Genomic DNA, 26,459 nt, shown 5'->3' with positions numbered 1-26,459 from the left:
TATATAGTTATTTTTGAATGTCCTAATGTCTGGCCCCCAAAAGGGGAAAAACAGAAAAGTGAAGTGAGGAGATAAATGGCACTAGCCTCTTAAATTACCTGGAAGTGACATAATCTGGAGGGGAAAGGGCTTGCAATAATAGGGAAAGGTGAAACAACAATGGATGCTCCCACTTCATCTGCACTTCCGTGATCAGAAGCAGCAATCAGTGATCAGAGTACAGATCTTTGATAATTTGGAGAACAGGGGTCTATTTGCCCAGCCTGGCTCCCACAAGCTGTGTGCAAGTTGCTCCAGGAACACGTATATAGCTGTCTGCCACGAGGCTGGAGGTGGGCGATGGGTAGCTGTTTACTGTGTCAAGAGTTGGAATTGACTGAAATTAACCACAGTTTATTATCTAAGTCTTCCCCTGGAAGTTGCAAGTCTTCAATATACTCCAGATTTTCAAAATACTGACATCAGACAGACTCTGCCAGTGCAATTATTGTCTAGGTGGGGAGACAGATTCCTGATGTTTCCTACCGCACCACTTTCCAGAATCCTCTAAAACCCATTTTTAGTTAAATTTTACATAAGGTGTGAGAAATGAACTGAGCTGCTGCTACTGCTTTTCCTTCTTTCTTTTTTTTTTTTTTTTGCATTTGTATATCTAATTGTTCCAGAAACATTTGTTGAAAGACAACTTTCTCCATAGGACTGCCTTGCATCTTTGCCAAAAATCAATTGACTACCAGGCTTCCAGGTTGGTGAACACATGGAGATTTCAGGGAGAGTGGAGCACCTAGAGAGGGCATGGTAGCTCCACAACCTTTCCCCATACCTTGTCCTGTGCATCTCTTCCATCTGGCTGTTCCTGAACACTTAGGACAAAACTGGAATTTCTGACAAGACTAAGGAGGACCCGGGAAGAAAATTAATGTCAAAGAGTCTAGAGGCCCAGAGCTTCGTTTGAGCCCTTGAGAATCCATGCTTCCCTACCTGACCCTGGAATCTGGCCCTGAAGGTGTTAAGCCAACCTCACATTATCAACCTTGACTTGGATGACTGATCCTAAAAAGAATTAACAAAGGCCTAGAAAAAAACAGCAGAAAGAAAGAAATTCAACAGAATCTGGCAGTAAGCTATACCTCAGGACAAGCAGAAAGTAAGATTTAACATACAATCTTCAGTTCACCATATCTCTTTTTTCCACATGATCCAAGAAGGTGCTGCACAAACAAAAGACTCTGTATCTCCCAAGAAATAACTCATGAGACGTTAATGAGAAAATCCCTTCCTCCCAGAGCTTACCCTCATGACACCTTAATTCTGAATAAACTGGACCATAAAAGCAAATCAAGACCTATGTCACCAGACTAAGGACATTCTGAGGAAAGCTGGATTCCACTCAGTCAATTCCTCTCATTCAATATCTAGAAAACAATGCTCTATTCTTGTAAAATGGGCTTAGCAGACACAGTACAGGAGAATTCCAACTATTAGTTAATTAAGGGAAGGACTAAGGTTGTAAAAGGGAGTGACAGAGAAACAAAGGGAGAAAACAAAATAAGAGAAACAAAAGGAGATGAAGTAGAGGCAGTTGGGCTGGCATCATAGTCATGGCGGGAGGCAGAATGCATGGTATAGTGAAAATTCTACTGGTAATCTGATTATTATTGCATTGAATCTATACAACAATTTGAGAAAAAAGGTCATTTCAAAAACATTGAGTCTTCCAGTCCATGAACACAGTATTCCACTTCACTTATTTAAATCTTTCATTTTTTCCTTAATGTTTTATAGTTTATACATATCTAACTTTATAAGAAACAGCCAAACTTTTTTTCTAAAGGTGGCTGTAGCATTTTGTTTTCCCACTACAATATTTGAGTGTTTAACAACTAAACAATTTGACAAATGATAGAAATTGGAGAAATTTAGAATATTCCATTCTCATATTAAATAATGATAAACCATATATGTAATCCAGTGTGTAGTTCTGGTTCTATCACCCAAGAAGAATACCACAGACTAGAAAATGTTTAGAAATGGGAATAATTTAATGTAAATATGCCAGAGGGCGGGCTTCCTTGGTGGCGCAGTGGTTGAGAGTCCGCCTGCCAATGCAGGGGACACGGGTTTGTGCCCCGGTCTGGGAAGATCCCACGTGCCGCGGAGCGGCTGGGCCCTTGAGCCATGGCCGCTGAGCCTGCGTGTCCGGAGCCTGAGCGCCGCAACTGGAGAGGCCACAACAGTGAGAGGCCTGCGTACCGCAAAAAAAAAAAAAAAAAAAAATGCCAGAGGGAGAAAATGAAGTAGGGAAGTTCTATTATAGGAAAATAGAATGAAAAATTGGAATTATTCAGAGTGAAAACACTAAGAGAACTTACAAATAGAATTGATAAAGAGCAACAGTCTAGATAAATAAAACATAAACTTGTTCCCCAAATCCTGAAATATTAGGATGCTCTGAAACTCAAGAAAGGTATCACCATGAAAAGAGCAGACTGTACATTACAATGTAATCAAGCTGTGGAAAAGAGGAATCAACAAATTGTGATTTTTTTTCACCCTAACTATAGTCAGTTGATGGAATGAAAGATATGGAAAATGCCGGAAGAAACATGAAGAATTTATTTCTTCAATGCAGTCAGACAGTTGGTTTTGGAAATGTTTAACATTTAGGGAACTAACTGTAGAGATCAAGAATTTTAGAAAGCCCAGTGTCCTGAGATAAAATATGCTGCTCAGAAGACCTTACATGTTTACCAGTATAACTGGACAATCGAGTGCTCTAAACTTGAAACTGCAGGAAGAAAAAAGAGGCTGCTGTATTGGTTTAAGAGAGTATAGGAATTCAGATGCAGCTGAGCCACGTGCATGGGACAGATGGCTTCTCAAGAGTGTGTTCATCTCCTGTTAGTAAAGCTCTTTGAGCTCTGTAAAATAGCAGATTCTGAAGCACTAGGAATCAATTCAGTGAAAAGGAGTTCAAATGTGTAGAAGAAATTCACATAGATGGAAGTAATGTTTTGTGTTTCTTAAGCAAACCAAATCTTAAGATGTATTTGAGGGACTTCCCCGGTGGTCCAGTGGGTAAGACTCCGTACTCCCAATGCAGGGGGCCCAGGTTCAATCCCTGGTCAGGGAACTAGATTACGCATTCATGCCGCAACTAACAGTTTGCATGCCACAACTAAGAAGCCCACATGCCACAACTATGAAGCCTGTGTGCCGCAACTAAGAAGCCTACATGCCTCAACTAAAAAAGATCCCACATGCCGCAACTAAGACCTGGCGCAGCCAAAATACATAAATAAATTTTTTAAATTAATTAATTAATTTTATTTTTGGCTGCATTGGGTCCTTGTTGCTGTGCTCAGGCTTTCTTTTATTTGTGGCGAGCAGGGGCTACTCTTCGTTGTAGTGCGTGGGCTTCTCATTGCAGTGGCTTCTCTTGCTGTGGAGCACAGCCTCTAGGTGCACGGGCTTCAGTAGCCGTGGCATGTGGGCTCAGTAGTTGTGGCACACAGGCTCTAGAGCACAGGCTTAGTAGTTGTGGCACACGGGCTTAGTTGCTCCACGGCACACGGGATCTTCCCGGACTGGGGCTCGAACCCGTATCCTCTGCATTGGCAGGCGGATTCTTAACCACTGCACCACCAGGGAAGCCCCAATAAATAAATATTTTTTAAAAATCACAATGAGATACTACTTTGCACCCATTTAAAAAAAAAGATGTATTTGAATCATCAAAGTAATTGTGGTCAGGACCAAAAACAGGTGAATAAACTGAGGCAAACTACTCACCTAAATAAAGTACTTCTGGAATTACAGAGATAAACATATGAGTCCAAGAACTGTTTTTCTGGCTATTTAGATAAATTTGGGAGCAAGTTAAAAATCTCCCTGGATCTATGAAAATATATTATGTCACAAAATAACTCAAAATTTTAATGTAACTTAGAAACACCATGAAAATCTGAGATTAGAATCATGAATACCCAGAGTGTAAGCTCCTTAATGGCAAGGACCATATCTTATTAATCTTTGCATTCTTAGCACCTAGCATTGTGCCTAACATATAATAAGTAGCTTATGAATTAATGAATAAATGGATGAACTGACTAATGAATACACCCCACAGTTCTTGAGAAGAGCAATTCTTTAGCAAGCAAAAACCGAAGCAACAACCAGAGTTTGGAAAGGTACATGTGGTTAAATGTGGCAAATTAATCATATTTATTACTTGTTTCTATGAAAACCCTTCTAACATGAAAGGAAAGGAATTTAAAAGGTATTCCAGGGGCCTTCCTGATGGTGCAGTGGTTAAGAATCTGCCTGCCTATGCAGGAGACACAGGTTCGAGCCCTGGTCCGGGAAGATCCCACATGCTGTGGAGCAACTAAGCCCGTGTGCCACAACTACAGAGCCTGCGCTCTAGAGCCCAAGAGTCACAACTACTGAGCCCACGTGCCACAACTACTGAAGCCCGTGCGCCTAGAGCCCGTGCTCTGCAACAAGAGAAGTCACTGCAATGAGAAGCCCGTTCACCGCAATGAAGAGCAGCCCCCGCTCGCCGCAACTACAGAAGGCCCGTGCACAGCAACGAAGACCCAATGCAGCCAAAAATAAATTAATTAATAAATAAATAAATTAAAAAAAAATAAAATGTATTACATAATAAGAACAAAGAGAATAAGAGAGAGAGAGAAACAGAAGACGAGGATTTCAAGCAATTTTTGGAAAAAGGAAAGTAAGTAGAGGAGATGTCCTGGTTAAAACATGGTGAACTGAACACAAATAGTATCCTCAATCAAAATGAGTCCAAAGACATAAAGATATATTAACCCACCAGGACAAACAGAATGAAAGAGAAACAGCAAACAATGTGAACATACTTCTAGAAGCAAAAAATAAAGTGAAGAAGCTAACGAAACAGAGAAAGCTGAATACCAAGGACCTAAAGAGGGGTGTCCACAAAATCCCAGAATGTCTCAGGAATTAAAAAGATCATGTACCTTAGAAGGTGGGGATAAGTGTGACATGATAGCTAAAAATGGGGACACTGGTTGAAAGACTGTATAAGGCATGGTGACATGCCCTGATTCTCTCCCCATCCCATGCCACCCTGTTACTATCCCCCACCATGAGATTATAGTTTTATTCTACAAGAGAAATTGAACCAAAGTTTAACCTAGGGAAACCAAAAACAGTAGAAGGTGGGGGAAAGGCGCCATATGGAAACCAGATAGATTGAGATAAAGTCTACATACTAAGCATTGAGTACATTATTCTCCTTCCCTTGTTCATGCCAAAAACATGGTAGCCAGGTTTAAACCTCCGCAACACTCACAGCAGAAGAATGGACAGTTCTTTGTTTCTTTTAAAAATTTAAAAGGTCAGAAAGATGTCCTCCACATAATGACATTTGGGGATTCCCCAATGAAAAGCTCATCCTTTTCTAGTCAAAAAGCTCTTCTAATGAGCTTTTTAACATCAGTTTTTAATACGAATGGCCATTAAGATATTGAGGAGAGCCTCCAATATGAACAATGAAGACCAAAACAATACCAAAAAAAAAAATTCAGAGTAAACATAAAATGCAGCAAACAGAAGAAAACTTTAAAATAAAAAATAAAACAAAATAATACCGAAAACCCACCCAGCAACAACAAGCATCCAAAAAGAGGAGGTTACAAGACTACAGGGAATAAGGGGAGAAAGGGTAAGAAAGGATGGCTAACAATTCATAATAGTTTAGCTCTTTTCTTTAGCTAAAACAAAAATTCAACAGAAGAACCATGTGATAAAGGAGGAAATCTCTCAAAAAAGTAAAACAAAAAATAAAAATAAGAAAGTTAAAGGACAAATATTACATAAATAATAGGAGTTCCAGAAAGAAACATTGAAGGAAAGGGAAAGAAAAAGTTAAAATGAATAATTCCCAGACATAAGCACTCAAGTTTTGAGATTAAAGGGACCAATTAGTGTCCATCATTTGAAAAAAAGAACACAAACCTAGGCACATATTTATGAAATTAAACAGTAACAGGGTAAAGGATAATCTTACAAGCTTCCAGAATAGGGGGGAAGACAAATATATGAAACATGGAAAGGATCAAACGTCAGAATGGCACTATGATTCTTAATGGCAACCATGGTTATTAGAGACAATGGAGAAATGCTTCAAATTCCTGAAGAAAAATGATTTCCAAAACAAAAATCTATACCCAACCAATGTAAAAATCAAGAGATTATCTATAAGCAAACATATAAAGATTCAAAAAATGTACTTTCTGTGCACGTTTCTTAGGAAACCATTCAGGGTTATGTGTTCAGAAAAAAACAGGAAATATGCTAAGAGGAACAAAGGAAAAAAAATGTACAAATGACCCTGTAACATCTGGTCATATCAGATGTCAAGGAAGCAATTAAAGACTAGTAGGGTTCTGTCAAAAGTACCATATTGAAGACAGTCCCTTTTGTCAAATGTGGGACAATCGGACCATCAATAAAGATAATAAATAAAATGGATTGAAAAAATATGAGATAAAAATAAAACCTCTCAAGCACTCAAGAGACTAGGATTAGAAGGTAATTTCTTCAACCTGCTAGTGTATGAAAAAAAACAAAATAAGATAAATGTTATGAATCATACACTGAAAAGTACATAACACCATAGAAATCAATTTAAAAATTAAATAAATGGAAACAAATCTCTGTTCATAGGTTGGAAGGTTTAATATTATTAAAGTGGCAAAACTCCCCAAAATGATCTATAGATACTATGCAATCTCTATCAAAATTCCAGACGACGTCTTTGCAGAAATCAACACACTGATCCTAAAATTTCGATGAAAGTGCAAGGGACACAGAGCAGCCAAAACAAACTTGAAAAAGAACAAAGTTAAAGGACTTAACTTTACTAATTTCAAAAATAAAAGCCCTCACTGGACACTATTAGAGAATGCTAGCAAAACAACTTATTATTTTGAACACTCATAAATAAAAAGGAAAAACTAAGCATTTATCCTGCCTTTTGTAAACAAAGAGAACCACTGAGTGTCCAAATAGTGGATGAGGCATGGTTGGTTCCTTTATAGAGGCATGTCTGGTAATAAATGAAGAAAGAGTATTAGAATATCACCATTTTACAATGTCTAATGATTTAATAAATCATGTACTGAATGTTGATAGCTACTAACATGACAAAAAGAGAGTCCTTAGATATCACAGGCCTTCTAATGGAAGAACACAACATCCCTAGAAAAGTAGAATTGCTAAAAAAATTGAAATCTCTATATCAAATACAGAGGACAGAGGAACATGTTAAATAACACCATGGAGATGCAAGCAGCAAAATCCAGATTACAGACACAATTTAGTTTCTTCAACAAATTAAAATTAACCAAATAAACAAGGAAATAGAGGAGAAACTTGGAGACTAAGAGAGACTTAGATTAAGAGAGATCTATCATTTGTAATGTGTGAGCCTTATTTGAGTACTGACTCAAACAATGGGGAAAAAACTTAAAAAACTGTACAATTATGATATTCACAAGATAACTGAGAATTGAAACACTGAGTTTTTAATGTTATTAAGGGATCATTATTAATTTTAATCTTTTTATGCATGATAATGGTATAATAATTAATTTTTTTTTTAAAAAAGAGTTCTTACTCTCTAGGTATATTTACTGAAACATTTTATGGATAAATTGTGATGTCTAGGCTTTGCTTCAAAATAATACAGGGTGGTGGAGGTAAATGAGATTATAACTAAAACAAGATTGGCCATAAGCTGACAAATGTTGATGCTCATGAAGAGTACATGGGGGGCTCATTACTTTGTTCTGTCTACTTTTACATATATTGAATTTTTCCATGATAAAACATTAAAAAGAAGACCAGAAAATAAACTAAGAAACAAAAGTCATCGAATCCAGGAATGGAACGGCAAAAGAAAATTCAGAAAGACAGCTTTGCACCATGCCTAAAGAAAAACCAGTCCAGAGTGGAGCAGAACAGGAGGCTGTGGGAGGGAGGCCTCCAGGAAATAAGAAAAAAAAAAAAAAAAAAGAAGATAATTCTATGAGCTTGTATGGCCTTTTGGAAGTTGACAGATCTGTTGAAGTCTTTGAGTAAAAAGAGAAAAAAAATAGTGATAGCTATATAGAAAACCAAAAGATGGAATAAAAGGGAATAATTAAAGATAAAAAGTTGACCAAGAAAGGAAGAGTCAGCTATTTGATTTATTAGAGAACAATATTATTTAGTCTATTTAGTCTATTTATTTAGCCAATCATATAAACACGGATACTGAATTACCAAATAATTCAAATACTGAAAAAGGAATAACAGAAAAGTGATGACATGGGGTGTTTAAATTACTACTCTTTCACTTTTTAGTTTTGTGATCTGGACAAGTTACTTAATCTTTTCAAGTCTCAGTTTACTCATCTATAAAATGGACATATCAATCATGTAGGATTGTTTAAAGAATTAAAGATAATACATCTAAAATACATAGCGTAGTATCTTATACATAAAATAACATACCATATAGCCAATAAAAAAGCTGTATTTTAGTTATTGATATAGAAAGACATCTTAAAAATTGTGTTCAATGAAAAAGCATATTCCAGAAGAGTATGCATACTATGGCCCAATTTATATAAAACTGCCTCTCTATCTCCCTACCAATCTACCTATCCTTATGTAGCTAAGCAGAGAAGCTATCTAGAGGGGAAGTCACTATAATAAATTAGTCCTGGTTACCTCTGGACAGTGAGAGTTCAGTTAATTTGTACTGATTTTAAAATTCTTTTCTCTTTGTTTGATTTGATAAAATAAGTATGAATCCTTTTCACAAAAGCAATAAACTATCTTTACATTAGTAATATTTAAAAAATAAAACAGAGAAATTAAAAAAAATAAAATAGGGAGATTGGGATTGACATGTATACACTGATGTGTATAAAATGGATGACTAATAAGAACCTGCTGTATAAAAAAAATAAAATAAAATTCAAAAATTCAAAAAAATAAAAAAATATTAAAAAATAGAAACAAACCAACAAAAACCTAACTTGAGGGTTTCAAATTTTGTATTTTGCATTAAGAAGTTCTCATCTTTCACTTTGTTACCTAAAAAAACTAATATAGCTCCATGAAACAACCCTTCATGAATTATTTACTCTCTGAGGAAAGAGAATATTCCTAGTCCATCAAAAAGTCTACAAATAATAAATGCTGGAGGGTAAAGGGTGGGGATAAAAGGAAACCCTCCTAAAGTGTTGGTGGGAATGTAAATTGGTGCTGCCACTATGTAAAACAGTATTGAGATTACTTAAAAAACTAAAAATAGAGTTACCATATGATCCAGCAATCCCACTCCTGGGCATTTATCAGGAAAAGACAAAAACTCTAATTTTAAAAGATAAATGCACCCAGTGTTCATAGCTGAATCACATAAGTTTTGATATGTTATCTTTTCATTTTCATTCATGTCAAAGTATTTTCTTTTTTCTTTTTATATTAAGTTATTTATTTATTTATTTTGGGCTGTGTTGGGTCTTCCGTTTCTGTGCGAGGGCTTTCTCTAGTTGTGGCAAGCGGGGGCCACTCTTCATCGTGGTGCGTGGGCCTCTCACTATCGCGGCCTCTCTTGTTGCAGAGCACAGGCTCCAGACGTGCAGGCTCAGTAGTTGTGGCTCACGGGCCCAGTTGCTCCGCGGCATGTGGGATCCTCCCAGACCAGAGCTCGAACCCATGTCCCCTGCATTAGCAGGCAGACTCTCAACCACTGCGCCACCAGGGAAGCCCCCATGTCAAAGTATTTTCTAATTTCCCCTGTGATTTCTTCTTTGACTCATTTATTACTTAAGAACATGTTGAATTTCTATATATTTGTGAATTCCCCTAATTTCTTTCTGTAATTGGTTTCTGATTTTATTCCGCTGTGGTTGGAGAACACACTTGTGATTTTAATCCTTGTAAATTTATTGAGGTTTGTTTTATGGCTTAACATATGGCGTATCCTGGAAAACCTTACGTGTGCACTTGAGAAGAATGTGTATTCTACTGCTGTTGTGTGGAGCGTTCGATAGATGTCTGCCAGGTTTATAGTGTTTTTCAAGTTTTCAAAAAAAAATTTTTATTGAGTTATAGTTGATGTAAAGATTAATACAAATTTCATTTTAACAGTGTATAAAAACTTGTCCCTGTATAGCTCCAAAAATAAATAAATAAATAAAATAACTTATAAAGACAATGTTAAAGCATGAGACAAGATGATAACTAAGTGAAAACAGTAGATGACAGCATCACATGTAGGCTATGTTAAACTTTAAAACTATGTAAAAATTATTAGATATATGGACAAGCATAGAAATAAAAAAATGAAAACAATTTACTTGTTAGTATAGTTGGATTATGTTATTTTTCCATTCCATTTTTATTGTATGGTGTTATATATTTTATTGTCTTCTTGTCATATATACATACGAATATTTTACTATTTCTTATATTAAGCCCAAATCTACCTCCCCATTAAGTTTCATTCCTTGATAATAATGTTACTCTCTGAGACCACAAAGATAAAAGTCTAATTCCTTTAAAACATGACAGATCTTTAAGTATTTAAAGGCTTATTCCCTCTAGGTCTTCTCTTTTTCAAATTCCTATAGGCTTCCTAAGATCAAGCACTACATCTTACTCATCTTTGTATTGCCGGCAGCTCTGAAATAATGTCTTAAATATAGCAGGCAATCAATAATATTAGGCATTTGTAGAGCTGAATATGAAATCCCCTCATTATTCCGGGAACCCTTTCCCAGATATGTTTTCGTTTGTTAACATGCTTCTTAAAATGTGACTTTTAGTTCCCTTTCAGTTCCTTGTATTCCTTGTCTCCAGTGACCTTCTAAAATCCACTCCAATCATTCTACTCCCACAGCAATCATCGATCCTGAAAAAGAGCTCTACCTGGTAAATTCAGACCTTCCACTCTTTAGAACCTCCGTCCTCCTAGCCCTCTTGTTCACTCACACCCACTGTAGCTTTACTATCTCATCAGGACCTTTAAGTCAACTTTTACCATATCCACAATAACCTTCCTGTCTTCACATCCTTCCTCACCTTACTTTGATTTCCGAGTCCATATATTACCTTTGTTTTTATCAGTATAGTATAATTTCCCTTGTCCCACAGTCCATGCATTGCAAGCTAGTGAAAAAAAGAAAAAATCTTGGATCGACCCAACTATAAGCCTTTTCCAAGCCTCTACCCACGCTGCGGGGAAATATACCTTAGAGAAGACTGGTTCCAGTACAAATCTAGAATTGCTGATCTCAATTGGTTATTCAGTGCTGCACCAATTCTACCACACTAATCTCATTATCTCATTCCCCCATTCAGCAAAATCTCACACCATATCAATATTCATCAAAATCTCACACCATGTCAACGTTCATCAAACTTTTAACCCTCAACTTTTCCATTTCTCTGAAACTTTTCCAGTTTCCTAGAGAAAATAAAAGTATGCAAACTCCCTCAACTTCTAGCCAGCCCAGAAACTATGGATATTGTAAATAATATCATAAAGCCATAAAAAGGCTGAAGGTATCTAGGTATACAAAGAAAGGACAAATAAGTAAAGTACAAAACAACGTGTATGTTTATAACAACTAGTAAAAAATAGGAATTTGCTTGAAAAGGCACACAATTTATGCAGAAAGATTAAAAACTACACACAGTTGCCTAAAGGGAGGGAAACTGGGGTGAAAGGAAGATTTTTCAAAGTATATACGTTTCTATCGCTTTAGAATTTTGAACCATGTGAAAATGTTGTCTTAAAAAATAACAAGTAAAACTTGTGAATATAATCATGCGTGTCCTTTCATGCATGCAGTGGGGGGATGGGAAATTATTATTTAATGGGCACAGTTTCAGTGCCCATTAAACTTCTAGAGATGGATGGATGGTGGTGATGGCTGCACAACAATGTGAATGTACTTAATATCACTGAACTATAAACTTAAAAATGGTTAAAATGATAAACTTCCTCAAGTATATTTTAGTGTAATAAAAAAAACCCCACAATAGTGATAACTAAAATAACAACACAAAACACCCTCCAGTGCCTTCCTACTGCTATTATGATGAAGAACAAGACCCTGTATAATATGACCCCTGCCTAACTCCATCTTGCCTTGAGACCCTCTCTTCAATTCACTCAAGAATATTCAAGCTGAACTGAACTTCTTCTAGTTCCTCAAAGGCATAGCAGTCTCTCTTGCTCTGAGCCTTTCCACAGAAAATTCTTCTTCCTGGAATGCAAATAAATATCACTTATTCACAGGATGCCTCTTCTGTCCTCTCTGACTTACTTTTAGTTCACTCTATTAAACTCTGCCATAACATCCTTTGCTTCCCTTTTATGACACTCATCACAACTATAATTATCTAGTTAGCGTCTGACTAGAAAATTCAATGAAGGCTAGGACCACTTGAGTCTTGTTCTCTAATGCATACCTGATGCCTAGCACATGGCATGGCATGTAACAAGTACCCTATAAATATTTTTTGAATGAATGGATTAATTCAAAATTAGACCATACTCCTGATAGTCTAATCAATGAGCAGAGTAGAACCATCCCTTACCCTAGATGCTACTTTGATTAGTGTGCCCTAATATTACTTTATTTTTATCAGTTATGACAGACACTTGACTTTAATTTAGCCTAGCATTATTTAAAACCAGAAGTCTTTTTGAACTGAACTACTGATAAAAGGTGAGGATTTCTCAAATCCCTTCCGCACAAAGCAGACTTTCTAAGCCTAAGTGCAGAATTTATCCTATTAATTTTTATCTAGTTAGTTTTCAAACTCATCTCTGCCATCCAGTATATTAACTATTTCTCTCAGATTCGCGCCATTTGCAAATGGAGTAGACCTGACCTCTATTTAGCCATGGATTAGAACATTAAATGCAACAGTGCTAACGACAAGGTACCGTGCACTTCCATAAAAGACAGCTTTCTTGAAGCTGACATGACCTACTAATTAACACTTTTGGAGAATGACTATAAATACCTTTATATGTACTATCACCCAGGATTTTCCCTCTCATAAAAATTTAGACAACTATTTCTCCTAAGAGGTAGAATGGGCACAAAATATCAGCTGTAAAGAAAGTTCAGAAATTTTGATAAATTACTATAAAGATATTCTTAACCTTTAAGCATGACATCAGGGAGGTGGCTGCTAATAACGGGATGCATCGTTGGACTATCTATGTGTCCTTTTTTTCTATGTAGAGGAACATTTTTTAAAGTTGCCATTGCCAAAGTCTTTCTTACTGCCAGGAAAAGTGAAAAAAATGTAACAGGAAGTCACATACAGGACAAGCCATTTAACCTTGCCAGGTTCCTATAAAATGACAGAGGGGGACTGCATGATTGTAAAGTCTTTCTAGCTCTAACGTGCTAATGGTTGAAACTGAATGTGCTGCCTTCTCCAAGTCATATTTGTATTTATAGCTTCTTCTAAATATAACCTAGTAGAGTGAATGATGTAAGGAATCTTGGATATGAGATGCTCTGATTGAGTAATACTTTCTCTTGTTCCTCTCAAAGCAAACCAGGTAGGTGGTTACCTACACCTAGACTTCTCATCTCAAAATCACATTCATGTAAGTATACTTCTGTTTACCATTACTTATGTATTTAATAAACTTTACAAAGGTAAAGTTACATTTTTACTCAAACTTCATTTAATTTTATTTTTAATATAGTCATGACATTTCAAGTATAAAATAAGGGTCTAGAACTGAATAACTAACCATAATTTGGCTTCTGCAAAATTATAGTGTGAAAATGACAACTTCATAGAATCCAAACATTATGGAAAAAAATTTAACATTCCATAGACTAACTTAAAATGCCAAGAAGTGCCTTGATCTGAATCAGAGTCTATGAAACCATAGGGCTTTCGAGGTAAAGAAGTAAAGGAATAACATAAAACTTTTGAAATGGAATCTGAAAGAAAATGCCTTGAGAAGCATGATGATAATCTTGAAATGGCTTTCTCTCGTAAACAGGAAATAGAACACAATCTCTCTAATCATAAAGCATTTCATAAACTTTTCTTTGAAACAATGTCTACATTAATAAGCAAGAAAAGGACAGGTATACACTTCTAACACTTCTAATGTCATGTGACAAGTCCTAATCAGAAAACAAACAAAAAAAGAAATGTATTCTGACCAGTTAGGTTTTGCTAGTCCCCAAAATGTAATTAATATATTAATATATCTGTTTCATGTAGACAGACGTTTGACATTTATAATCTGCAAGAATTATAACTAAGGGCTCCCCAACAATATCTACCATTGTACCTATTTGGTATTATATCCTAAAACTATTTATTATTATTTGTGTAGAGGAAGACAACTGACTTTTTAATGATAACTTTGTGCTAGGACACCTTAATGAAATCTCTTTGGTTTTGAACATTTTTGAGCTCATCGTCTTGGGTCTTCTAAATAAATAATATCAGCTGCACATAATAATAATTTTGCCTTTTTCTTTCCCATTTTTTTTTTTTTTTTTTTTTTGCTGTACGCGGGTCTCTCACCGTTGTGGCCTCTCCCGTTGCAGACGCGCAGACCCAGCGGCCACGGCCCACGGGCCCAGCCGCTCCCCAGCACGCGGGATCCTCCCGGACCCGGGCACAAACCCGCGTCCCCTGCATCGGCAGGCGGACTCCCAACCACTGCGCCACCAGGGAAGCCCTTCTTTCCAATTTTTACCTCTTATTTTTCTTTTGAGTAGTTGAACTAATGCCTGCAGAATAAAGGTAAAGTGCGTGACAATTAACACCCTTGCCTTGGTTTTAGTGTTTCATGTGATGGTGGCTTTGGGATTAAAACACATACAGATACATAAACGTATATATTATATGTGTTGATATGTATATAAATATCACACATGAATAACTTAAAATTATTAAAAACTGTAATCAAAGGTGAATGCTGGGGACTTCCCTGGTGGTGCAGTGGTTAAGAATCCACCTGCCAATGCAGGGGACACGGGTTCTGAGCCCCAGTCCAGGAAGATCCCACATGCCGCGGAGCAACTAAACCTATGCGCCACAACTACTGAGCCTGCACTCAAGAGCCTGCGAGCCATAACTACTGAGCCCACCACTGCAACTACTGAAGCCCGTGTACCTAGAGCCTGTGCTCTGCAACAAGAGAAGCCACCACAATGAAAAGCCCACGCACCACAACAAAGAGTAGCCCCTGATTGCTGCAACTAGAGAAAGCCCACATGAAGCAATGAAGACCCAACACAGCCAAAAATAAACAAATAAATAAATTTATTTAAAAAAAAAAGATGTATGCTGAACTTTATTAAATTCTATCTCAGCATAAATGGGGAAAATGAAATGAAGCTTTTCCTTTTCATTATTAACATGGCTAAATATATTAATAGACTTCCTAATATTAAACTATGGCTGCATTCCTGACATAGATTCCACTTGCATATGGTTAATGTATTAGGCCATTTAATGAGTATCTGGTTTATACTAATATTGACTATTTCTGCATTTATAGTCTTAAGTAGAAAAAGAGCCTTGGTTCTTTTTGTGTGTGTGCTATCTTCTCTGATTTTGGGTATCAGTGTTAAACTGCCTTCACATAAACAATTTGGAAGGATTCTTTGTATCTCTGTGCTTTAGAGCCCTTTAAAAGGCATCAGAACATCACAACCACATAGGGATATTTGAGGGAATTGTAAAAAGAAAAAAATCAAATACACACACACATACTGACAAAAAAGATAAGGGACTCATATCACAGATAAAGACCTGATGCTCACAATATATAAAGATTTCCAGTACATCAATAAGAAAAAAACCTAATAAGCTTAGTAGAATGAAGGGCAAAGAGCACAGATAACTGACAGATAAAAGTACAAATGACTCTTACATATATGAAAAAAATGTTCAGCTTCACTTAGTAATGTGCAAGAAGACTAATGTGCATTAAAACTACTATCAAATCACACTGGCAATACAAAATAATTTCTATTTGAATATGTTGGCAAGGTGTGGGGAAAGAGACAATCTTACTGCTGATAGGAATATAAATCGGTATAAGTTTTGTGGAGCATAATTTGCAAACGTCTAAAAAATATAAAAATGCAAATGCCCTTTCTACCAGCAATTCCACTTCTAATAAATTTATCTTACAGGTTTATTCCCATGTATATTACATGAAATATTAAAATACCTAAAAATTATTGAGAGCTCACTATGTACCAGTCACTGTTCAAGCCTTTATAAATATAAGCTAATTTAAGTCTCATAATAACTCTGAGGAAGGAATAATTATTCTGTTTTTAGAGCTGAAGAAATTAAGGGATAGGGAGGTAAACTTATTTTCCTAAAATGAAACATCTGGTAGGCACTGAATATGAAAATAAAACACAGGTGGTCTAGCTCTAGTTTTACATGCTCTTTGACACTATAATATACTACCTCTCAACACGTGCAAGGATATGCATTGCTGCACTGTATGCAACAGCTATATACCACAAATAAATGTCTATTAATAGTACACTGCATAAATCAATTACAGGGCATCCAAACAGTAGAATACATGCAGCATTTAAAAAGAAAGGTCAAAGCTCTTCTAGTAACTGATATGCATGGATCTCCAATACATAGTAGGTGAAGACAGCAAACTGCAGAACAGTGTGTATGTACATTACAATACTATATATGTAGAAATAAAATGAAATAACATTATACACACATAACCACATGTGCTTTTTCACATATAAAGTATCTCCAGAAGGATACTCCTTCTCCAGAAGAGAATGTTTAACTGAGAAACACAGGTGGAATGGGCACTTACTTTTCATTTTTGTGCAATGTGCACATCCATCTAGTCAATAAAAATAAATAATTTTAAAAATGAAATACTTGAAAGGTAAAAAATAAAGAAAGACAAACTGCCATTATCTACTCCTTTTACTTATTTTATATATGGGTCATCCACCCAAGATTTTACTTCAAATTATTCCATAACTACCACAAGCTTGAAAAACATTGGAACAAAGAATAACTAACAGAGCTTAATGTTCATGGTAAATATGTGAGGATTGAAACTTACAGAAAATAGTTTGTCTTACCTGACATGTGCATTACAGTATCTTTTGGCATACTCGGTCCATGTTCCAAATTTTTGTGGAAAGAGAGCTTCAATCTGCATAAAAAGCTGTAACAATACAAGTGTTCTCAATATGTTGTAATATTTTCAAGTAAATTAGTTACTACGATAAATCCAGTTAATGAAATAGTAAAAAGTAGAAAAGAAAATCTATCTCTTTTTCATCAAGGCTCCTCCTTCCCCTCCATCCACCCAACCATGCCATCCTATTCTTCAGGAATAACTGCTATCCTTTTCTTCAATATACATTTCTATATTTTGTATGCCTATATATGCATATTTGTATGTTCTCTTCTATTCAGACGAAGAGGATCATATAACATACACAACTCGAATTTTGTCCCTCAAAACATGCCTTAGACATCATTAAAGTACATATATACCTAATTTTACTTAGTTTTAAAAATTACATAAGCAATGTATAATAATAATAATAATAAATACTGCTTAAAGGCTGCATAGCAACTCTTTATTATGTAGACGTACTGGAAAATATTTTAAAGGTCTCCTGATAATGGACATATAGACTGTTTCTAGCTTTTATGCAGTTACAAAAATTAATAACTTGGTGTAAGTCTATGTGTATGAGTGCAAATACGTAAATATACGTAGGTGTAGGTATATGTATCTACATCTACATCTATCAATCATCTCTCTATCTATCCATCCATCCATCCATCCATTCCCCATCTGCATTTATATTAGATGGGTTTATAGGGCACATTTTTAGAAATGAAACAGGTGGGTTTAAGGTATATGTTTTTAAAAATTTGATAGATGTTACTATGCTGCACTGTAAAAAGATGGTCCCAATTTATACTCCCATCAATAGTATCATAAAATCTTTTCATTTTTATAACTTTAATAGAATGCACATAGTAGTGTCTCACTGTTAATATGCTTTTTAAAAACAACAGCTTTATTGAAATATAAATTCATATACCACTTTTACTGTTCACACTTTTAAAGTGTAAATTCAGTGGCTTTTAGTATGTTCAAAATGTGCCCCAGGGACTTCCCTGCTGGTGCAGTGGTCAGGAGTCTGCCTGCCGATGCAGGGGGCACGGGTTCAAGCCGTGGTCCAGGAGGATCCTACATGCCGCGGAGCAACTAGGTCCGTGCACCACAGCTACTGAGTCTGCACTCTAGAGCCTGCGAGCCTCAACTACTGAGCCCGCGTGCCACAACTACTGAAGCCCACGTGCCTAGAGCCCGTGCCCTGCAAAAAGAGAAGCTACCACAATGAGAAGTCTGTGCACCGCAACGAAGACTAGCCCCTGCTCGCCGCAACTAGAGAAAGCCTGTGCACAGCAATGAAGACCCAACGCAGCCATAAATAAACAAACAAACAAACAAACATAAATATTAAAAAAAAAAAAAAGTACCTCGATCACCACTATCTAATTCTGGAACATTTTTATCACTCCAAAAATAAAATCTATACCCATTACTAGTCATTTCCCATTTCCCCTCTCTTCCGGTCTTGGCAACCACTAATATATTTCCATCTCCAAGAATTTGCCTATTTTGGACATTTTATAGAAATAGAATAAAAAAATATGTAGCCTTTGTGTCTGGCTTTCACTTAGCATAATGTCTTCAAGGTTCACCCATGTTGTAGAGTATATTAGTACTTTACTTCTTTTATGGCTGTATTTTGTTTATCCATTCAGCAGTTATGGACAATGGCTTTTTTCCACTTTTGGGATATCATGAATAATGCTACTATGAACAGCTGTATATTCAATTCTCTTGGGTATATACCTAGGAATGGAATTGCTAGGTACTATAGTAATTTGATTTTTAATTTATTAAGGAACTGTCAAAGTGTTTTCCAAAGTGGCTTTGTTGCTTTACATCCTTTTTATATGACAACATACTCCTAAATAACAAATTGTTCAAAAAAGAAATCACAAGGGAAATTATTTAGAAATTAGATAAGACTTTGCAATAAATGAAACTGAGGAGATAACATACCAAAAATGAGATGCAATGAAAGCAGTGCTTAGAGGAAAATTTATATCTGTATATGTCTGTATTAAGAAAGAAGAAAGCTCTCAAATTAATAATCTAATTTTTAACCTTAAAACACTGGAAAGAAGAGCAAACTATACCCAAAACAAACAGAAGGAATAATATAACAAAGATTAGAATGGAAATGAACAAAATAGAGAATGGAAAACAACAGAGAAATAAATCAATGAGACCAAATGTTGGTTCTTGGAGAGATCAACAAAATTGACAAAACTTTAGCTCCAACGACCAAGGAAAAAAGAGAGATGGCTCAAATTACTAAAATCAGGAATGAAAGAGGGGACATCACTATCAACCTCACAGAAATACAAAAAATTATAAGGGAATTCTATGAACAATAGTATGCCAATATATTAGGTAACTTAGATGAAATGAACAAATTCCTAAAAAGACACAAAGTACCAAAACTGACTCAAAAAGAAACAATCTGAATGGACATTATTCAATGAAGAGAATGAGTTGTTAACCTAAATCGACTCACAAAGAAAAGTTCAGGCCCATATAGCTTCACCATCAAATTCACCAAATATTTAAAAAAGAAGTAATACCAATGTTTTGCCAACTCTTCTAAAAAATAGAAGAGGAAGGAACACTTTCCATCTCATTCTTTGAGGCCAGTATTACCTTAATAACAAAACTGGACCAAGATATAATTTAAAAAAAAACTACAAATCAATATCTCTTATGAATATAGACACAATAATCATCAACAAAATATTAGCAGACTGAATCTAGCAACATATGAAAGGATTATATATCATGACCAAGTGAGATTTATCTTAGAATGCAAGGTTGGTTTAACATCTGAAAATCAATGATTATAATACACCCTATCAATAGAATAAAGGACAAAAAAAAATATAAGTACCTCAATAAATGCAGAAAAAGCATTTGACAAACTCAATATCCTTTCATGATTAAACACTCAATAAACAAGAGGTAGAAAGGAACTTAACTGATAAAAGAAATTTACAAAAAGCCACAGGTAACACAGGTAATACTTAAAGGTGAAAGACTGAGGGCTTTCCTCCTAAGATTAGGAACAAAATAAAGATGCCATACTTGCCATTTCCATTCAAAATTGTACTGGAAGTCCTAGCCAGGGCAATTAAAGTAACGTATATATGATCCTGTCTACAAAAAATCCTAAGGAGTCCACTAAAAACTACTAGAAATAATAAATGAGTTCAGCAAGGTTTCAGGATACATGATCAATACATAAAAATCAATTGTATTTCTAAATACTTGCAATGAACATTCTACAAATGAAATTAAGAAAACAATTCTATTGACAACAGTATCAAAAAGAATAAAATATTTAACAAAAGAAGCATAGGACTTATCCTGTTAAAACTACAAAGCACTGTTGGAAAACAATTAAATCCTAAATAAACTGAAAGATATCTCATGTTCATGGATTTGAAGACTTAATACTGTTAACATGGCAATACACTCCAAAGTGATCTGCAGGTTCAACACAATACCTATGAAAATCTAAGCTGGATTCTCTGTAAAAAATGCCAAGTTCTACAAAAAAAATCATATGGAAATTCAAGGGACCCAGAATATCCAAAAACATCTTGAAAAAGAAAAACAAAGTTGGAGGACTCATACCAATTTCAGAACTCCTAATTTAGAACTTGTAATTTTATAGTTTTTTCTTAAAGAGTCCCAAACATCCCCAATTTGTATAACCATCGTGATCCACAAAACCAGGAATTACCCTTGCTTTGAATAGTGGCTATCCTGGGTGAGGAGTGAAGGGACTGGCATGTAATCACATGGGACACAAGGGCCACTACCGTATTGTCAGTGCTCTCTTTCTTACGGTAGGTAATCAGTAAGTGAGTATTCATTTTACTACTATCATTTAAAATACATATATCTTTTATACATTCTCCTTCTTAAATGATACATTTTATATTAAGACATAATAAACCCCATTATTCAGCGACATAATTTTGGAACGTAAGTAAATTACTTGGGGTCCACTCTCCCACTTCCAGTGAGTATCCAGAGCAAAAATATAAAAGGTAAAATTGAGAATTATACCATCACAGTCTATGTACTGTTATGTGTATTTCAGAAGACTCCCAGGGTGGAGAACAAAAGCAGAGCCTTGGTAATACTAGTAGAGATGCGATGCAATAGCTGTTTCTCAGGCTTGGCTTAAGAATCAAAAATAACAATGGACACCCTTAGTTGAGTGCTTACTATGGCACATGACAAGGTACTTTCGAAGCAATATTTCCTTTATTTCTTACAACAACCCTACCAGACAATAGGCTCATATTTTTTTCTATGACTAAGTGTACCTTAATAGACAGTGCTTCCCTAGGTTACACTGACCCTTAGAGTGTTTCACCCTTCATTTCTTCCTCTCAGCCCTCCATACCCCATCTGCCTCTTAGAGTTGTAAAAGCTAAATAGGGAATCCAACAAATGCCTTATCCCTCCATTCAAAGTGGATACCCTATCTGGTCTTCATATAAGTTCTATTTTCTGTCTACCTTCCGAAATGTGGATTTTGAAGCGAAAGAGGAACAGAGAGAAATTATGTAACACAGTATAAAAGATACAAAGTAGATTCAACACCAGTCATAAGGAGCTTATAATGTAAAATAGACTAGATAAATGAAAACTGAGACCATAGAAGAACCATAAGAACACAAGTGTGAAGCATATTACAAATGTGTACTAAATATGAAAATCTTATAATGACGGTAAAAACTATTTTTTATATATACCTGCAAGCATGGCTATGGTTCACATGTAAACAGATAAAAACAGTCATGGTAAAAGATATATTTAACTATAAATAGATATCTAGAATTTCCCAATGTGCTCTTATGGCCTTTGAGGCATCTGATTTAAAATTAAAAACTGCAAAAAACAGTGATTGATTCAATTCTTTTTTTAAAGCCCAGAGTATAAGGATTTTAATACCTCTTCAGGTCTTCCAAGTGCTGGAGTTCCTGTAAGAAGAATGGCTCGTTTGGCTTTCTGTACTACTGGCAATAAAATCCTGCTGCGAGTTGCATTTCTGGACTTCATGTAGTGTGATTCATCTACAATAACTACTTTGAAGTTCTGATTATTCAGTGCATCTATCAAAGTCTCTGCATCTGTGGTTAAAAGACCATAACCCAGAACTGTCACTTTGCTGGTCGATATTCTCCTAGAAAAGAAAATCCACGTACTTTAAAAATATTTTAGTAACCAATTTATCATTAAAAAAATACATTTCTTTGGGAAGAAACACAGAGGAGAAAGAAGGAAAAATAAGAAGAGATGGTACTACCGCTGAAACCCAGTATCTCTTAAGATTTTACCATCTTCAAATATGACAAATCAGAATCCAAATTTTAAATTTGGTTAACAAAACCAAATTTTTGGTTAACTGGTCTTTGGAATATTTTGACATCCAGGTAGCCACATTTACTAGGATAAGTACATTACTTTCTGAGAATATTTGCTTCCATGCACCTAGAATCATGCATAAAAAAAGTAGATACTCAAAGATTAGTTAACTATTCAATGAAGCCTTGCCACAAACAGGATAGCAGTGTTTTTCAGCTGAGGTGCTGTTGTGATTTCGAGCAAGGTGATACTTAGTATTACAGGTCTGTCCAGAACACTTCAGGGCATTTCACATTCTTGAACCCTCCCATTAAAGGCCAATAGAGTCCTTGTCATTTTGACAACAAGTGAGGTCCTGGCCCTGGGGTGACAGAGTGTGGGGAAAAGAGGAGGAGGGTACCACCTCACACAGAGACACATTGGGCTAAAGTTATCTCTGATCTTTTGGACTATCGCTATAATTCACGTATCTATAATATTCTTTATCAAACTGTAATGAAATTATTCATTTATATATTTATTTCCCTTATTATATCATAAGATGGGCTGAGGACAGGAAGTGTGTCTTTTTCAGCTTTGTATGTACAATGCTACGCTCCCAATGAGTTTGTAGAATGAAATAATTATACAAATAAATGCATTAACAATAAAACATATCACTCTTGTGTTTTCTATATCACCAGTGAAAAACACATGACAGTGTCAGTCTTCTGCAGTTCTCTACTCTCTAACAGAAAAGTCAGATCTCCTAAAGAGCCAGTACTAACATGAATTTTTTTTCCTTAAGGACAACTACATTTAATTCCTGGATAAATCTACTTAATATAGAGTCTTAAGAATTTCCTACTGTACTCAAATACCAGAAAAAGCTGCAGAAGAAAATTTTAGGGTTAATATCACTTAGATATACTAAGAGCAATATACAGAAGACAAGGGCTTCAAAGGCCACTGTAGCTGCTATCCTGCTACATCTTGACTAGTGGACAGTCCAGGAATAACTGGCATGACAAAAGGAGGTATATGTATTTGCAGTAAATACATGTTGCCACATGTTGCTATATACCTAAAGCTGTTTTCTTCAAGTACCTGGAAGACATTGGGTAAGTTTTTCTGCCCTTAGCTAACGTCCTGCAGAAAAGTTACACTGTAGGGTTGTAGTACTATCAAACATATCCCAACTATTATTTAAATAAAAATACTAGCCACTATTTAATCGCAATATATTTCCAAAATAACAATAAAAATTAGAAGACCTAAATGCTATTAAAAATGATAGAGGAGAAATATTTTAAAAATACTTAAATTTAACTTTTAAATAAGGTATAGCCTACAGAAAATGACTATAAAGGCCTTAATAAATTCTACATTCTCTAAATTCTTGTCTTAAATTTTATGCAGTTTTATTGTAAGAGAGAAAATTTATAATTATTGCATACATTTTATTTTGACCATGCAAATAGGGTCTAAATTTTCTTCAGCCCAGGAAGACATATTTCATTGAATTAGAGTTCCAAGGTTGAAAGAGAAAAAGGCTGCCATCTATTTTATCTGGGTCCTCCTTCCACATTTACAAAGGCCACCTTTATTTCTACAAACACTCTTTATGTTTACAACCTTAGAGAATACAATATAGTAGAATACTACCACACACGCACAAAAAAATCTAAGTATTAACATTTATTTCTAGTAGGTACATCGTTTTTTATTTGTGGATGAGAAATTGGTAATTTTCAACTTCTGAGAACATGATAATTTGCATGATTCACCCAGAAACTCAGTGTAATAAATTATTAATATTCAAATTGATTGGTTTATTCAAATTGATTGGTTTTTTCCAATGGCTAGAAAACAAAAGGAGAAAAATACAGTAGCTATACTATGACTGATTTTTAGAGTAAGGACTTCAAATAACCACAAAATAAATATTTTCAATATAGAAAATATTAAAATTATAAATTAAAAAGTAAAATTGCCTAACATTAATTTTCAGTTATACATAAAACTTGCATACTAACAACTTAGAAAGCAAACCCAGCCATAGTTGCTGATAATAAAAGCTCAAAATCTTCAAGTTAATCCTTGAAAAGTTGTAAAATTTGTTTTTCAACCCTAAAATAGTCTGCTTAAAGTAAATTTAAGGTATATACAGCATAGGTATATTCATATATTTTTAAAGCATGTATACTTTACATTTACTTTAAAAATATACCATAAAGGAGCTTATGACATCAAATACACAGTTGGGTTTTAGATAAATAATTCATATTTTAAAGTGTAAAATAAAATTCGCCATATTACTCTCTTCATTCCAAATTCTGTGATAATCTCATTCTAAACATGGCTATATGCTAAATACACACAGGAGGGCTTTTCTTTTCTTAAAGATTAAAAAGTTGTTCTTACCCAACATCAGTTTTATTCTGGATAACATTGATTTCTTCTGGACCCAGCTCTGGGATCCATTTCTCTATTTCTTCTGTCCAAGGGTACCTCAGAGATGAAGGGACCACGATTAAAAGTGGCCATTCCTCCTTATAGAAGTAAGCGATGCCAATTGCCTGAATTGTCTTTCCTAGACCCATCTAAATTAAAAATAAATAAATGCTAAAATATTTTGAAAGAAAATGTTTATCAAATATTTTATTTAAAAGTATTATCAAAATAATTTTCCCATGTAAAATCATCTGGATTACACAGTTAATAAAGAGCTCAAGATTATCATGACATTTAAAATTTATTAAGAAAATTATATTATTTTCAAGTCATTTGTGATTGAACTTAGAGACAAAAGGACCACTAATTTAAAATAGTAGTTACACTGGTTTCAAACAAGGTTCTACTGTATAGCACAGGGAACTATATTCAATATCCTATGATAAACTGTAATGGAAGAAAATATAAAAAGAATATGTACATATGTAACTGAATCACTTTGCTATATAGCAGAAATTAACACAACATTGTAAGTCAACTATACTTCAATTTCAAATATCAAAAAAATTAGTTATACTGATTTCATACAACTTAATTTTACAAAGATGTATGTGACCATGTATAATTCTCCTCTTGGAGAACACAAGAGTAAATACCTATACAGTACAATATCATGTAATTTTAAAGCTAGAATAAGTCCTAAATCATGCACATTTTACAATAGAAGTAAGTACAGAGAGGTTAAACTATTTGTTGAAGTTCACAGTTAACTGGATGAAAAAGTAGTATGAAAGCCCACATCACTGCTGTCTCGATTGTTTTCACAGTTATATCACACTGCCCGATCTCTAAGCTGTTCCCATTTAAAAACTGGTTACTAAATGAATGTCTAGAGTGGTTTTGTTCGTAATAGCCAGAAACTGGAGACAACCCAGATGTGCTTCAACTGGTGCATGAATAAAAACTGTGGTAAATCTATACAATGCAATACCATCTAGCAATAAAAAAGGAACAAAACTGGTATAGACAATCTTATTTACAAAGCAGAAACAGACACAGACATAGAGAACAAACGTATGGATACCAAGGGGGAAGGGGGGTAGGTGGGATGAATTGGGAGATTGGCATTGACATATATGCACTACTGATACTATGTATAAAATAGAGAACTTCCCTGATGGCACAGTGGTTAAGAATCTGCCTGCCAATGCAGGAGACATAGGTTCGATCCTTGGTCTGGAAAGATCCCACATGCCACAGAGCAACTAAGCCCGTGTGCCACAACTACTGAGCCTGCGCTCTATAGCTCGCGAGCCACAATTACTGAGCCCACATGCCACAACTACTGAAGCCAGCGCGCCTAGAACCCGTGCTCTGCAACAAAGAGAAGCCACTGCAATAAGAAGCC

At 35.2% G+C, this 26,459-nt stretch overlaps 1 protein-coding gene across 8 annotated transcripts in view; it reads right to left on the bottom strand.

The window, feature by feature from the left end:
* ZRANB3 (zinc finger RANBP2-type containing 3) overlaps positions 1-26,459 on the bottom strand; it is a 286,433-nt gene that overhangs the window by 118,949 nt on the left and 141,025 nt on the right. For 7 of the 8 annotated variants that reach the window (XM_067742088.1, XM_067742089.1, XM_067742087.1 and 4 more), the window contains 3 exons: positions 25,022-25,200; positions 22,205-22,436; positions 17,187-17,272 (listed from right to left, as the gene is read on the bottom strand). In XM_067742088.1, the coding sequence (XP_067598189.1) occupies positions 17,187-17,272; positions 22,205-22,436; positions 25,022-25,200 (497 nt within the window). The remainder of the gene's footprint in view (positions 1-17,186; positions 17,273-22,204; positions 22,437-25,021; positions 25,201-26,459) is intronic. The other variant, XM_067742095.1, reaches the window with a different exon arrangement.

The sequence above is a fragment of the Pseudorca crassidens genome, chromosome 6 (genome assembly GCF_039906515.1).
Source record: "Pseudorca crassidens isolate mPseCra1 chromosome 6, mPseCra1.hap1, whole genome shotgun sequence".
Lineage (NCBI taxonomy): Eukaryota > Metazoa > Chordata > Mammalia > Artiodactyla > Delphinidae > Pseudorca > Pseudorca crassidens.
This window is presented reverse-complemented; position numbering and strand designations above follow the sequence as displayed.